The 14,145-nt window shown below is 37.0% G+C and overlaps 1 protein-coding gene across 1 annotated transcript in view; it reads right to left on the bottom strand.

Annotated features, from left to right (window-relative positions):
• Window positions 1-14,145, bottom strand: part of LOC101429936 (UDP-glucuronosyltransferase 2A3-like) — a 46,157-nt gene that overhangs the window by 13,957 nt on the left and 18,055 nt on the right. Inside the window, exons 2-3 of the mRNA XM_004478343.5 lie at window positions 8,717-8,865; window positions 4,223-4,354 (exon numbers count right to left, since the gene is read on the bottom strand). Coding sequence (XP_004478400.2) covers window positions 4,223-4,354; window positions 8,717-8,865 — 281 coding nt within the window. The remainder of the gene's footprint in view (window positions 1-4,222; window positions 4,355-8,716; window positions 8,866-14,145) is intronic.

The following is a 14,145-nucleotide window of genomic DNA, read 5'->3' as shown; positions in this document are numbered from 1 at the left end:
CATATGAACATATATAAACAATTAAGTATATATTAAAAGTCATAAGTTAGAAAGCAAACATTCATAACATCATGCAGGAGTCCCACACATCAACCTTCCACCAACATCTTGCATTGTTGTGAGTCATTTGTTACAAATTATGAAAGAATATTGTCAAAATCTCATTACTAGTCATAGTCTGTATCTTACATTTAGTATGTTTTCCCCCAATTCACCCTATTATTATTTTTAAAATATATTTCTTATGACAGAAATCATAAACTTACAAAACAATCGTGCACATGTGCAGAATTCTGAAACAACCCCCCCTCCCACCATTAACACACCACAATGTGGTAGAACATTTGCTACCGATAGATAATACTATATGATTGTTACCATGTCCATAGCATACATTTGGCTCACATTTTTCATACTGCCACAATATCAATACAGTACATCTTTCACATAGATGCAAGAATATTATATTATTACTGCTAACCACAGTCAATGGGTCACTCCAGCTGTATATTTTTCCCATGCTTCTCCACATTCCCAACACCCTGCAGTAGTGATATACATTTGCTCTAGCTCACAAAGGACACTTTTGCATCTGTACCATCAACCAAAATTCTCATCTACCTCTTGATTTACTGTGATATTCAGTTCCTAGATATTCTCTAGCATTTTGTCAATTGGCATTTACATACCTGGACTATCATATTCAGTCACATCCCCATTTATAAATTAGCTGTCACTCACTGTGTTTTACCATCCACTCTACCCATTTCCACAGTTTTACAGTAAAGCTAATTAAAACTTCTATATACAGTAAACACCAGTAGTCCACTCAGTCCTTCTCTTATCTCCTTTAAGAACCCACCACCTACCACCAGGACTTGAAGATACATTTCTAAAATTTCTTCTAGAAGTTTTATGTTTCTTGCTTTTATTTTCAGATTTTTGATACATTTTGTGTCAATTTTTGGATAAGGTGTAAGATAGAGGTCCTCTTTCCTTGTTTTGGCTATGGATATCCAATTCTTTCAGCACCATTTGTTGAACGGATGGTTCTGCCCAAGCTGTGTGGGTTTGACAGACTAGTCAAAAATCGCTTAACCATACCTGTGAGGATCTGTTTCTGAACCATAAATTTGATGCACTGGTCTATGTGTCTGTCTTTATGCCAGTACCATGCTCTTTTTACCATTTAAAGTCTGGAGATGAGGGTCCACTTTTCCTTTTTATGATGTTTCTGGCTGTTCAGGACCCCTTACCCTTCCAAATGAATTTGATAATTGTGCTTTCAATTTTTTTTCAATTCTGATGGAATTTTTATCAGGATTGAATTGAATCTGTATATCAAGTTAAGTAGAATTGACATCTTAATGATATTTAGTCTGCCAATCCATGAGCATGGAATCTTCTTCCAGTTATTTATACCATTTTTGATTTCTTTTAACACTGAGTTGCAGCTTTCTGAATACAAGTGCTTTACAACATGGTTAAGTTTATTCCTGACTATTTGAGTTTTATCTGTCATATTTTATTTTCACCACTCTTTTGACACTTTTAGTTACTTTTATTGATATAATCTTCATTTCTAGACTCCCTGTCAGACCTCTCTCTCCTGTCTTTTCTTTTCAGGCTCTAGGACACCCATTAGTATTTCCTGAAAATTTGGTCTCTTCCTTAGAATTCTCTATTTATCTGTGAATATTCTAATCTCACCCTCATTTGTGAAAGACAGTCTTGCTGGATGTAAGAGTATTGGCTGGAAGTTTTTCTCTTGTAGTCTCTTAAATGCATCAGACCACTGTCTTCTTACCTCCATGGTTTCTGGTGAGAAATCAGCAATTAATCTTATTGGGTACACCTTATATGTAATGCACTGCTTTTCTCTTGCTGTTCTCAGAATTTTCTCTTTGTCTTTGGCAGTTGACATTCTGATGAATATGTGTCTTGGAGTTGGTCTATTCAGATATTTTCAGATGGGAGCATGTTGTGCTTCTTGGACATGGATATCTATGCCCTTCAATAGGGCTGGGAAATTTTCTACCATTATTTCATAAAATATTCCTTCTGCCCCTTTTCCTTTCTCTTCTCCTTCTGGGACACCCATGACACATATGTTTGCATGCCTTTTGCTGTCTTTTAGTTCCCTGAGACCTTGTTCAATTATTTCCATTCTTTTCTTTATCTGTTCTTTTGTATATTCTTTCCCAAAGCCATTTCTTCAAGCTGACTGACCTTTATTTTGGCTCCTCAAATGTGCTGTTATATGATTTCAATGTTTTTAAAAAAGATTTATTTATTTATTTATCCTCCCCTCCCTTGTGGCTTGCTTGCTGTCTGCTCTCTGTGTCCATTCTTTGCACATTCTCCTGTGTCTGCTTGTCTCCCTTTGTGTGTCATCTTGCTGTGCCAGCTCTCCTTGTGCACGAGCCATCACCTCTCTGCAGGCATGGGCCAGCCTGCATTCATGAGGAGGCCCTGGGATATGAACCCAGGGTCTCCCATATGGTAAACAAGAGCCCAATTGTTTGAGCCATGGCCATTTCCCTGATTCCAATGTTTTCAAAATTATTTATTGCACCTTTCATTACTATAAAATCTGCTCTTTTTCTATGTAGGCTTTTAAATTCTTCTTTGTGCTCATCCAGTGTCTTCATAATATACTTAATCTCTTTAGCTATCTTATTGAATTTATTAAGGAGATTTGTTTGAACATCTATGTTTAATTTTCTCAACCCCTTTATGTCATCTGGAGGCTTATCTAGTTTCTTTAACTGGGTCATAGCTTCCTGTTTCTTAGGGTGGATTATAATTTTTGGTTGCTGTCTTGGCATCTGTTACTAGCATATTTTTCCTGGGTGCACTTTTTCTCTTTAGTTCAGGGCTTCCTGTCCTTTCTCCATTGCTGGTTGTGCAGTAAGAGCCAAGGCTGTATTTGTGCTGGAAGGTGTGGAGGCTCAAGTGGCCTTCATTGCACTAGGGACCAATGAAATGAAAGAAAATGCATATTGTTTCCTGACACTATTAAGATTTTACATGATTTATAACTGTAGAAATTGCTATGCAGAAAGAATAAATTATTTTAGAGTGCTACTTCTTGTTAAAAACACTTGGACAGAGATATAAGAATGCTTAGAGATGTGGAGTATATTCTTGAGCATAATTACTTCTCCACTCTTAGTTATTTCAACTCTTCCATGAGGACAAAATACTTCAGAACTTTTGGGAGTAGTCTGTCTTTGTTTTCAAACACTGAAATGTTAGCATGAACCTAATGTTTCATGTGTATTGCCTTTAAAATACATGACTATAAAAATGTATTCCCCTGGGAATTCCCAGGATGATCAGACAAATCTTCCAAATTATGCTATTTTAATATTTAATGAATTTTACTTAATGCTCTTGCTAACGTTGATAATTCTATAATGAGTTTCCACCTTCATGTCAAAGGAGCATTTCTAACCACATTTCTTTCCAATTGTTATAGTAGCTGCTTATGGTGACATGGGGTTATATACCCTAGAAGAACATGTTTTTAATCTTAATCCAATCTTGTGGGTGTGAACCCATTGTAAATAGGACTTTTTGATATGGTTTCGTCATTTATGGTGTGGTCAAATTGAATCAGGATGGGCCTTAAATCTATTAGAGGTGTCCTTATAAAGCAGAATGAAATTCAGGCACAGAGAGTAAAAACCATGAAAGAAGTCAGGAGGAAACAGAACTCAGAGAGTCAGTGTGATGTATGTACATTGCTATATGACAGAAAAGCCAAGGACCAAGAATAACTGATAGCTACCTCCAGATTGACAACGTCCTGAGTGAAAGCACCACTTGAAGACTTCTATATTTGGAATTCTTACCTCAAAACTGTGAGCCAATAAATTCCTTTCATCAAGCCAAACCATTGCATTGTATTTGTTTTCATAGCTAGGAAACTTAAATCATTTTTTTGTAGCAGAGAATGGGGTGCAGCTATTTAAAATATCTAAAATGCAGAAATGGGTTTGGAATTGGATAATGGGGAAAGGGTAGAAGAATTATGAAACATTTGATTAAAAAGCTTAGAATGCTTTGGAGAGAGTTTTGGCATAAATATGGGAAAAATATGTACTTCTGATGAATCCTTAGAAGGAAAGGACCAATATGTTATTGGATAGTAGAAGAAAGGCGGCCGTTTTTTTTAAAAACTAAAACAATGCCCCAAAAGTTAAGTGGTTGAACTAACCTTTTGTGGAATCTGGGCAAGGGCAGAGGCAATGAGATTGGCCTTTTCCTCTGGAAGGTTTTGAACCATTGACCCCATAGTAAACACCACAACACCATCTTCACCAGAGCTCTGGACAAACTCTTCCATTTCCTGCAGGGAGAAAAGAAATCCTCCATTACAAAATACAGCATCAAAGGGAAAAGAATAAAGATCACCTGATTTTCTTCACTTGAAGAGTCAAGCAAAATATAAAAACCACTGTCAGAAAGTCTCCAGTAAAGTAGAAGCACGTAGGTTCTTTAGGAGAAATATCTCTTTGATATATGACTTAAATATATAACCAGTGATTGTTAAGAAACACATTAAATCAAATCATTGTACAGAAGCAGAGCTAAGTGGGTAGGTATTTTTCTCATTGATGGACAATTTTATCCCCCAGATTTAAACTTCCTGATCAAACCAGTTACTTGTAACCTTGTAAAGCTATTGATGTGGGCTATGGGTGGGAGGCTCTTTGTCTCTTTGGAGATAACCTTAACCTAAGCTGTCTGTCCTGACTTGTGGGTGTAGGATGGTGAGAGGCTGCAGCCCTGCCCTTGGTAACCATGGCAACAACTCCAGTCCCAGGAAACAGTTTATCAATGCAAACTCTATAAACTTTATTTATTTATTTTAAAGATTTATTTATTTATTTATTTCTCTCCCCTCCCCCCCCCCCACCCTGGTTGTCTGTTCTCTGTGTCTATTTGCCGCATCTTCTTTGTCTGTTTCTGTTATTGTCAGGGGCTCCGGAATCTGTGTTTCTTTTGGTTGCATCATCTTGCTGCGTCAGCTCTCTGTGTGGGCAGTGCCATTCTTAGGCAGGCTGCACTTTCTTTCGAGCTGGGCGGCTCTCCTTATGGGGGGCTCTCCTTGCAAGTGGCGTGAGGCTCCCCTAAGCAAGGGAAACCCCTGCGTGGCATGGCACTCCTTGTGCGCATCAGCACTGCGCATGGGCCAGCTGCACGCGGGTCAAGGAGGCCCGGGGTTTGAACTGCAGACCTCCCATGTGGTAAACGGATGCCCTAACCACTGGGCCAAGTCCGTCGCCTATAAACTTTAAATATTCAAGAAAAATACAAACCAAATGTGCTAAAAGCTTATCTAGAATGTATGAGGTCCATGCTAAAAGCTTACCTAGGATGTGGAAGATATATATGCTAATTCAAACCTATTAAGCACTGAAACAAAGAACGATTTAGCCCTTCCTCTGTATAAAAGGAACTCAGAATTCTTGTCTGGGGCTCAGGTTTGAAACAGAGAGCTTCCAAGTCGGGCCGGCTGGCAATAAACCATTTTTCCTTCTCAAAATCATTCCTACATCCTGGCCTTTCTATAGGCAAATAATTGAACTTCTCTCAAATTCTACAACACCATTACTTGGAAGCAAACCAAATAAGGCTTTCTGAAATGGGCTTCTAGAATTGTTAGTAAACTATTTTTCCTACAATGAATTATTACTAAATTTTTCATCTCTCATTTCAGAGAGTTTTGGGATTTTTTTCTTGTGTTTATACTTTTCCTGATTAATCAGGATAAGAAGAAATCTATTAGAAATGGAAAAATTAATAATATATATTAGAAAAGGATAATATGGTTACTGCTGCTATACCATGAAAAAAATATTATAATACAGTGCTTCTTTGCCATCCTGATGTATAAATCTCCACTAGAGGGAACACTGGCTTCATGCTTGTTACAATTTGAAATTATTTTATGAATCCCCAAAAGGGAAAATTATGTTTGTAAACTAATCTGTCCCTCTGGTTGTGATACCCTTTGATTGTATTAAATTTAGTTGAGAGGACATTGATTCGATTATGTGATAAGACTGCTTTAGGGCATTTGATTGTTCCACTTCAGTGAGGCAAGACTCAGCTTGAGTCTCCACCCCCTTTGCTGGGTCTGATACAAATGGGCTCACATAGAGAGAGGAAAATGGAGTCAGCATACTTGAGACTGTTGTCTAAGAGAGAAGGTTGCTTAAGCATAAGGCCCCAAGAGGCTGTTCCCATGGGGCAGCTCAAGAGGAGACTGTTATTCCAGAGGGGAAGGCTGAAACTTCAGCAAAGATTGGTGCCCATTTGGCTTCATCACGTGGCAAATGCACCAGGATCTACAGTATTTGACTTTGATGAGAAAGCATCTCTGATGGTGCCTTGGTTTGGACTTTTCACGGCCTTGGAAATGTAAGCTTTTACTCCAAATAAACACACTTTATTAAAGCCAACACATTTCTCTTTGTTTGTTTGTTTGTTTCAATGATATTTTTGTGATGTCAAGTCAGTTTTTTAATATCCTAATTATTCAGTTTCCTCATCCATAAAGTGAGGGAATTAATAACTTTCCTGAATGGAACACCAAACATAGTGCCTGAAATACAATAGCTGCTCTATACATGTTATTCCTCTATTTAGTAGAGTTGTAAAGCCAACACAGTTCTGGTACTTTGCATTGACATCCCTTTGGCAAACGAAAACAATGTCTTAATTAGGGTCTTATCTCAGAATTGACATGTAATTCCCTAAGGCACCACTTATACTTTTGTAGTTTGGCACAGCAGCCTCGGGGTTTGGGGTCACTTTATATAATGTTACACTCTAGAAATATGTCATATATTGTTTATAGCACCTCTGGAATGCCATGTTTCTCAGTTTACAGATATTAAAATTTTGAGTGAAAAGGTAATATAATACATGAGTTGAAAGTAGAAAGCCATTTCTCAGCTTGGTAAATGTTTGGCTATAACTTTACTGGTAAAAAAAGGAAAATCAGAACCTCGAAATTAAACTTCATACATCAATATGCATCTGATCATAAAAAGAAATAAATAACTCTCCTAGGAAATTCATTAACCCTGATATATTCCTAAAGAGTTTTTGCTCATTTTCCTACAACCCAAATAAAAGGGGTTTGTATTCTTACCACTTATTGATAATTAAGTACCATATTTTTATCATGCTTCTTTGCTACTCTCTTTGATTCTCAATACTGTTACCTTCCAACATTCCTAGCACTACATTTATCCTTTGGTGTATGGTATATAATTATCTTTTCACTACAAAAATGTAGCTCTGGTAAAAAACCAGTCCAACATTGTGTCCCTCATTTTTATAAATCCTACTATTTTTGCTGATGAATCTCAATCTATTTCTATTGGCTTCTGCTGAGAATGATGTCTTATACTGTCCAAAGATTCCTTGATGCCACCTGAAAATTATATAGTCATCTCACAGTGACTATAATAAACTAACAGTTTATTACAGTTCAATAATAAACTCATTGAGCTCAACTCAAAACAGTTTTTCATCAATTATTCTGTATCTCAGTAAAATTCACCAAAATCAACAAATTCTTCTGTAAAATTTGTGGAGTCCTCATGGAATTCATATCCTCCCTCAATACTTGCTATTACTCACCAGATCTGTGGATCTAACCCAAAATTCTTTTGAAAGTAACTTTATCTCTTTCGTATAATGGTAAATATTTTTGTTCAGACGTGTCACGCTTGTTAGTCTCCTAGTGATATCTGTGGCTCTAGCTTCCTCGCCCTCAGTTCATCACCTAAATGATAGCCACAAGGACATTAGTAAGGTGTGTTGAGGCGGTTTGGATTTATTGAGGCCCAAAAAGAGATTTTGTTTTTGAACTAATCTGTTTCTGTGCATGTGTGGGCCTTTTGATTGGAGTACGTCAGTCAGGCGTGGCTCAGGTTTCATCTCTGCCCTCTTACTGGAGCTTTATATAAATGGAGACACAGATAGGGAGACACAGAAAGAAAGCTGCCAATTTTGATCCTGTCATGTGGGAAAGGATTCCAGGATCACCAGCAGCCATGCTTAAGCATGAAACCCCCAAGAAGCTGAGCCCACAGAGCAGCTGAAGTATGAAAAGAAGAGCTACATGCCTGATAGACCACAGCTGAAATTGTGAAGAAAGCAGAGACGCTGAGACTGAGAGGGGTGGCCCAGAAAGAGATAAGCCCTATGCCTGGCTGCCCACAGCTGACCTCCAGGAGACAGAAGATTCTGGAGGGGAAGGCAGGGAACTCAGGAGAAATCTGCTGCCATCATTGCTACATGTCAGGAGACCAAGATCACTGGTAGCTTACTTTGGTCAAAAATCATGCCTTATGGTGCTTTGATTTCAACATTTTACAGCCCTGGAAATGTAAGCTCTTACTCAAAATAAATTCCCATTATAAAAGCCAGCCCATTTCTGGTACTTTGCATTGGCAACCCAGTGGTAAGTAAGACAAGTGTGTATTTATCATTCTTCTGCTTAAAATTTCCATGTAAAGGTCAACCTCTTAATATTATACATAAGAGCACATTCGACCTGGAAAATAGAACAGAAAGGCAATCCAAATTTATCTAACACATGTGCCTGCTATTGAAACAGTGTTCTTCAAAAGAAAATAAGGATCAGGTATAAACTCATAATAAACAAAATCTTCCAATTTAATAGACTTACCTCAGGTAAGGGTTTCGCAGGCTTGCAGTGCAATCCTCCAACAAACTCAAAATTAGGTAAGTATGGGCGTGGATATTCAAAATCCCAATATGTTCGTATTAGCCACATTTCAGCTTTTCCCAAAGTCTCACATAATGTAGTGGGTCTTCCTAGAGAAAATGATAAATAGTGGATGAAGAATTAGCATAAAAAATAAATGGGGAAAATAGTGATCCTAATTTTCTGATAAAATATGAAAGGAAATTAAATTTCTAATTCTCCAGAAATTCACGGATTCTAGAGATCACAAACAAGAGTGCATTAGAATCAGGCATTTGGGATCAAAGCCTCCTTCTCAACTGAGAGGTGGAGTGGGTATCGCCATCCCAGGATCCTCAGGATGCAGGAATAAAATATGGATTGGCATGGACTTAATGGTATTCTACTATAGAATTATTGTGACTATAGCAATGGAAAAAATTGTATCACTGATGTAAAGAGAGTGGCCACTGGAGTTGCTGAGGGCATGGAGAAGGAAAACGAAGTGTGATTAAGTGGCATTTTTGGAGGTTGGAGTTGTCCTGAATGATATTGCAGGGACAAATGCAGGACATTGTATATCCTGCAATAAACCACTGAATGGACTTGGAGCGAGTGTAACCTACAATGTAAACTATAATCCTTGCTGTGTGGCAGTCTCTAAAATGTATTCATCAAATGCAATGAATGTACCACACTAATGAAAGAAGTTGTTGATATGGGAGAAGTGGGGGGTGTGGGGAATGGAGTATATGGGAATCTCATATTTTTTTAATGCAGCATTTTGTATGATCTATGATTCCTCAAAAAATAAAATAAAATACATTGAGTCTAGAGAATAAAAAAAGAAGAATGCATTAGAACTCTAATAAGGAAACTATGAAAGAAAAAATGTCAATTGGGTAGAAAGAAGATGGATGAAAAAGAGGTAATAAAAGAAAGAATAAAATGAAGGAGGAAATAAGGAAGGATGGGAGATAGGAAGGAAGGTAAAAGGCAAAAAGAGAAATAGATAAGAGAGAAGAAAATGGACGACAGGAAAAGAGAGTGATGGAAAAAAGCATTTTGGGAAGAAAAAGAAGAGCCATATGAAATACACTGTCACCAAAATAAATTTAATCAAAATTTAACCACAACTCCAAGGTGCTGATGAGTTTATTATCTATTTTCTCTTTGATTAAATGGCAGATGATAGATCAGGCACAACATATCTATACAAAATCACCTCTCAGAAGTTTCTAATCCCCGGAGAGGAGTATAATCTACCTCATATGTTTGTCATATCCCCCACTAAGAGTCCCACCTTATCCTTCTTAGTCAATTCCATCATTTCTATTGATAATTATTTTCTTAGTTACAAGTCCCTGTGTAATTCACACACAGGTTGACCCCCTTTTGGAATTTAAGGTACACATGAACATACTGTTATCACATGTTACTTCATGTCTCCAAATGATGTTTTGTAAAGGGAACAGATTCTATGTACTATTTTTTTGGTCTTTTTTAATTTTTTTAATATTACATTAAAAAATATTAGGTCCCCATATACCCCCCACCCCCTTCACCCCACTCCTCCCCCCATAGCAACAATCTCCTCCATCATCATGAGACATTCATTGGATTTGGTGAATACATCTCAGGGCACTGCTGCATCTCATGGTCAATGGCCCACATCATAGCCCACACTCTCCCACATTCCATCCAGTGGGCCATGGGAGGACATACAATGTCCAGTAACTGTCCCTGCAGCATCATCCAGGATAACTCCGAGTCCTGAAAATGCCTCCATATCTCATCTCTTCCTCCCATTCCCCACACCCAGCAGCCACCATGGCAACTTTCTCCACACCAATGCCACATTTTCTTTGATTACTAAACACAATAGTTCATGAATAGAGTATTAGTAAGTCCACTCTAAACCATATTCTATTCCTCCATCCTGTGGACCTTGGAATGGTCATGTCCATTCCACATCTATATTCAGAGGGGGCTTAGATTCCACATGGATGCTGGATGCAATCCTCCTGCTTTCAGTTGTAGGCACTCTTGGCTCTATGGTGTGGTGGATGACTTTCTTCAACTCCATGTTAGCTGAGTGGGGTAAGTCCAACAAACCAGAGTGTAGGAGCTGAAGTCTGTTGAGGCTCAGGGCCTGGCTATCATATGGTCAGTCCAGAGATTCAGATCCCCTGGGTATATATTAAACCCCAGCACCAACTACAGTTCTGGTAAAAGTAACAGGAAAGGCTTGTGAAAAAAGATGACATCTGAGTCCAGCTCCATCACACAGAAACACAAACTCCAAAGAAGGGCCAACTGACATGGCACTGAACTCCATCTGCCATGACCATAGAACCTGTGGGTCTCTGTACCCCTCAGAAGAACCAATACCTGGGTTGTATCTACTTTCTCTGTCTCTGGGACTCTGCTCAGGTGTGCATAAGGGCAACCCCTCTGATAACCTCCCGGCTCTTTTTGGAGAATCATAGCCATATAAACTCATTTGTCCTTTCCATTTCCCCCTTCATTTGGGTCAAAAAGTATTTTTAACTCCTGGTATTATATGTAGACTGAGATATTCTGCTTGTCTGAGTTGACCCTTTTATTCAAGGTCATTTTCTAGTTACATCATCAGCTGGTATTTGGTAGTAATCTCTTGGCACCAGGGAGGCTCATCCCTGGGAGTCATATCCCATGCTGGGGGGAAGGCAATGCATTTAAATGCTGAGTTTGGCCTTGAGACTGGCCACATTTGAGTAACATGGAGGCTCTCAGGAGGTAACTCTTAGGCACCCTGAAGCTCTAGGCCTTGTTCTTATTTCAGGTGTACAGGCTCACAAGCATAGTCATTACTGTAAAGGATTCATTGTTGGACCTTCATTCTTTTTTGGTCATTGCCATTGCACTTCTATGTACTATTCATATGAATTACGTGCAAGAAAACTGAATTTAAAAATTTGCAGTTAAATCATTTTCATATGCAGAAAATATTTTACATCTGAGAAAAAGAAAAGAAAAACTCAGTTGGTGGTCATATATATGTCAGAAGTATAGCTCTTTTAGAGTCATAACACATTAGTGTTAGAGTTATGCCTGAGGTCAAATTGTCCAATAACCTAGTCTGATAATGAAGGAACTTTGCTCAAAGACATAAAATTGGGATTGGGAGAGATTAGCTGAGAACTTGATTTCACAGGTTTAGAGCCAATGTATTTTATCCTCAAGGTACCTTGATCTATGTATCTGACATGCTTTTGCAATTATCAATCTCCTGGCGATGTCAATGCATATGACATTTAGATTCCATTTTATGAAAGACTGAACTTAAAGCATTATCTAGATTTCTGTATTAAAAGCAGTCACTGACAATTATGATGGGATCAAAACAAGAGAGAATGAAAATTAACAGAGCATCTAAAAGTTGATAAATAAATTCTTTAGAATTATTTCAAATACTATTCTATGAAAGAAGAATTCCAAATTAAAAATTGACCATTAAACTTTTTCCCAGAATTATATTCACATACAATTTAATTATAAAAACAATGGATAATTACATAAATTAAATTTGAGCTATCTTATAATTATGTTATAGAATGAATCCAACATGACTTTTAATTGCAAAAATTCTTGAGGGCAGCATCAATGCATGACCAATTTCTTTACTGTAGATGAAGCAGACTAGAGGGAATTTCAGTGGGTGACAATTTTAATCTCGTAGGGTATTTCATAGTACCTTTCTGGATATCTGGGGAAAACTCTCCTATTCTCCCAATTAAGTTCTTTCCAAAGCAATGGGAATAAACTAATATGAATAATCTTTTATTGTCTTTTAAAAGAAGGATATTGCTTGATCTCCTCTTTAAACTACTCTCTGACCAGGATTCAATGTCCTTTCATAACTTTATGGACAAAAGCTACACTCTAAGAGATGTCAGAATAATAATACATTCAGGTCCTGGACACTTGGTGACCTTGTAAGCAGAAATTCCAGTCTTCCTTTGAATTGTAACATTAAAAGAAACTTCTGCACAGGTTAAGGCATGGTATCTGTTTTCTCTTTTTTTTACTGGAGCTTAGAATGGAAAGCTAAATGGTCTAAATTAGGTGAGATATGATGATTGCTCTAGCCAGGATAATGCCAAGTATATGCTGAGAATGGCAAAACTGCATATATTTTGTGGGTATTGCGGGTGGGAATCTCTGGCAAATTGTGAATTAAGAGAAAGAGAGTCAAATGCATATTGAATTGCTCAGTTTTCAATTGAGTGACTGAAATTGGAAAACCTGAGTTGCCATTAAATCAAGAGACAATATTAGGAAGAACATGTTCGGGATGAGGTAAGAAATGAATGTCAAATTTAAATGAGAAGATTCTGAAATAAATTTGATATCCAAATGTAAATGTGGAGTAGGCAGCTGCATTTCTAGGACACAGTTCAGTGGAGCACATGCCACAAAGAAATGTAAACTTTGTAGTGTTCAACGTGCATTTGTATTAAAAACCTTCAATTGGGTGAGATAATGAAATTAATAGGCATAAATTCAAAACATAAGATTTCAAAACAAAAACCTGGGGTGTTTCAAAGGTAAAAAGGCCCATAAGCTTAAAGATAAGATATGTACCCAGTACATTCTATACATTTTACATTATTAAACAATATAGTGAAGATGTTGGTTAACTCCAGGGATTTTAAATCTGCGATAGGCTTGGTCACTAAAGCAACAGACAAAAATCTTTATCTACCTAGCAAGTAGAATGAAAACACTCAAAATAATAAAGAAAAGTCCAAATATTCTTGAAGAACATAAAATAGCAAAGGAAGTGGAAAAAATAGAGGGAAAATATAAAACAATTGTAAAGTAAAATGCACTAGTTAGTTCAATTTATGTAAGTAGATAAAAAATCCCAGGTTAATGATATCGAACTTACATGAAATGAACACAAATTCAGGGACAAACTGGCCAAAATACACTTTTAAATATTAGTGCAGTACTTAACATCCATTCAAGGATAGGAAAATATGGAAAAAACAATAAATGAAACAAATATTTCACTCTAGTACATATAAAACCAGAATAAAGAAGGTGAAAAAAATTTAAAAATAAAAAGACCATGAAGAAATGTTAGAAATTAAATAAAAATGTTATTTTCAAAATAAATTCAATTGGAGAAAATTTCACAGAAATTTTGAATTGGAAAAAATCCAGTTACATTCTGGTCAGAAAAGAACACATACTTTAAGATACATAAAATATTTTTAAAGGTGATTGGAAAATGCATCACATATATCCTTGACTAAAGAAGGAAGATGGAACCATAGTACTGTTTAAAAATTTGCTTTTAAATTAATGAGCATTGCCAGAATTTAAAAGTACCCTAAAAAATAGTAAAATATTTTCAGATCCCA

Source organism: Dasypus novemcinctus, chromosome 1, assembly GCF_030445035.2.
Source record: "Dasypus novemcinctus isolate mDasNov1 chromosome 1, mDasNov1.1.hap2, whole genome shotgun sequence".
Lineage (NCBI taxonomy): Eukaryota > Metazoa > Chordata > Mammalia > Cingulata > Dasypodidae > Dasypus > Dasypus novemcinctus.
Note: the sequence above shows the minus strand (reverse complement) of the source record. Positions and strands in the feature narration are given on the sequence as shown.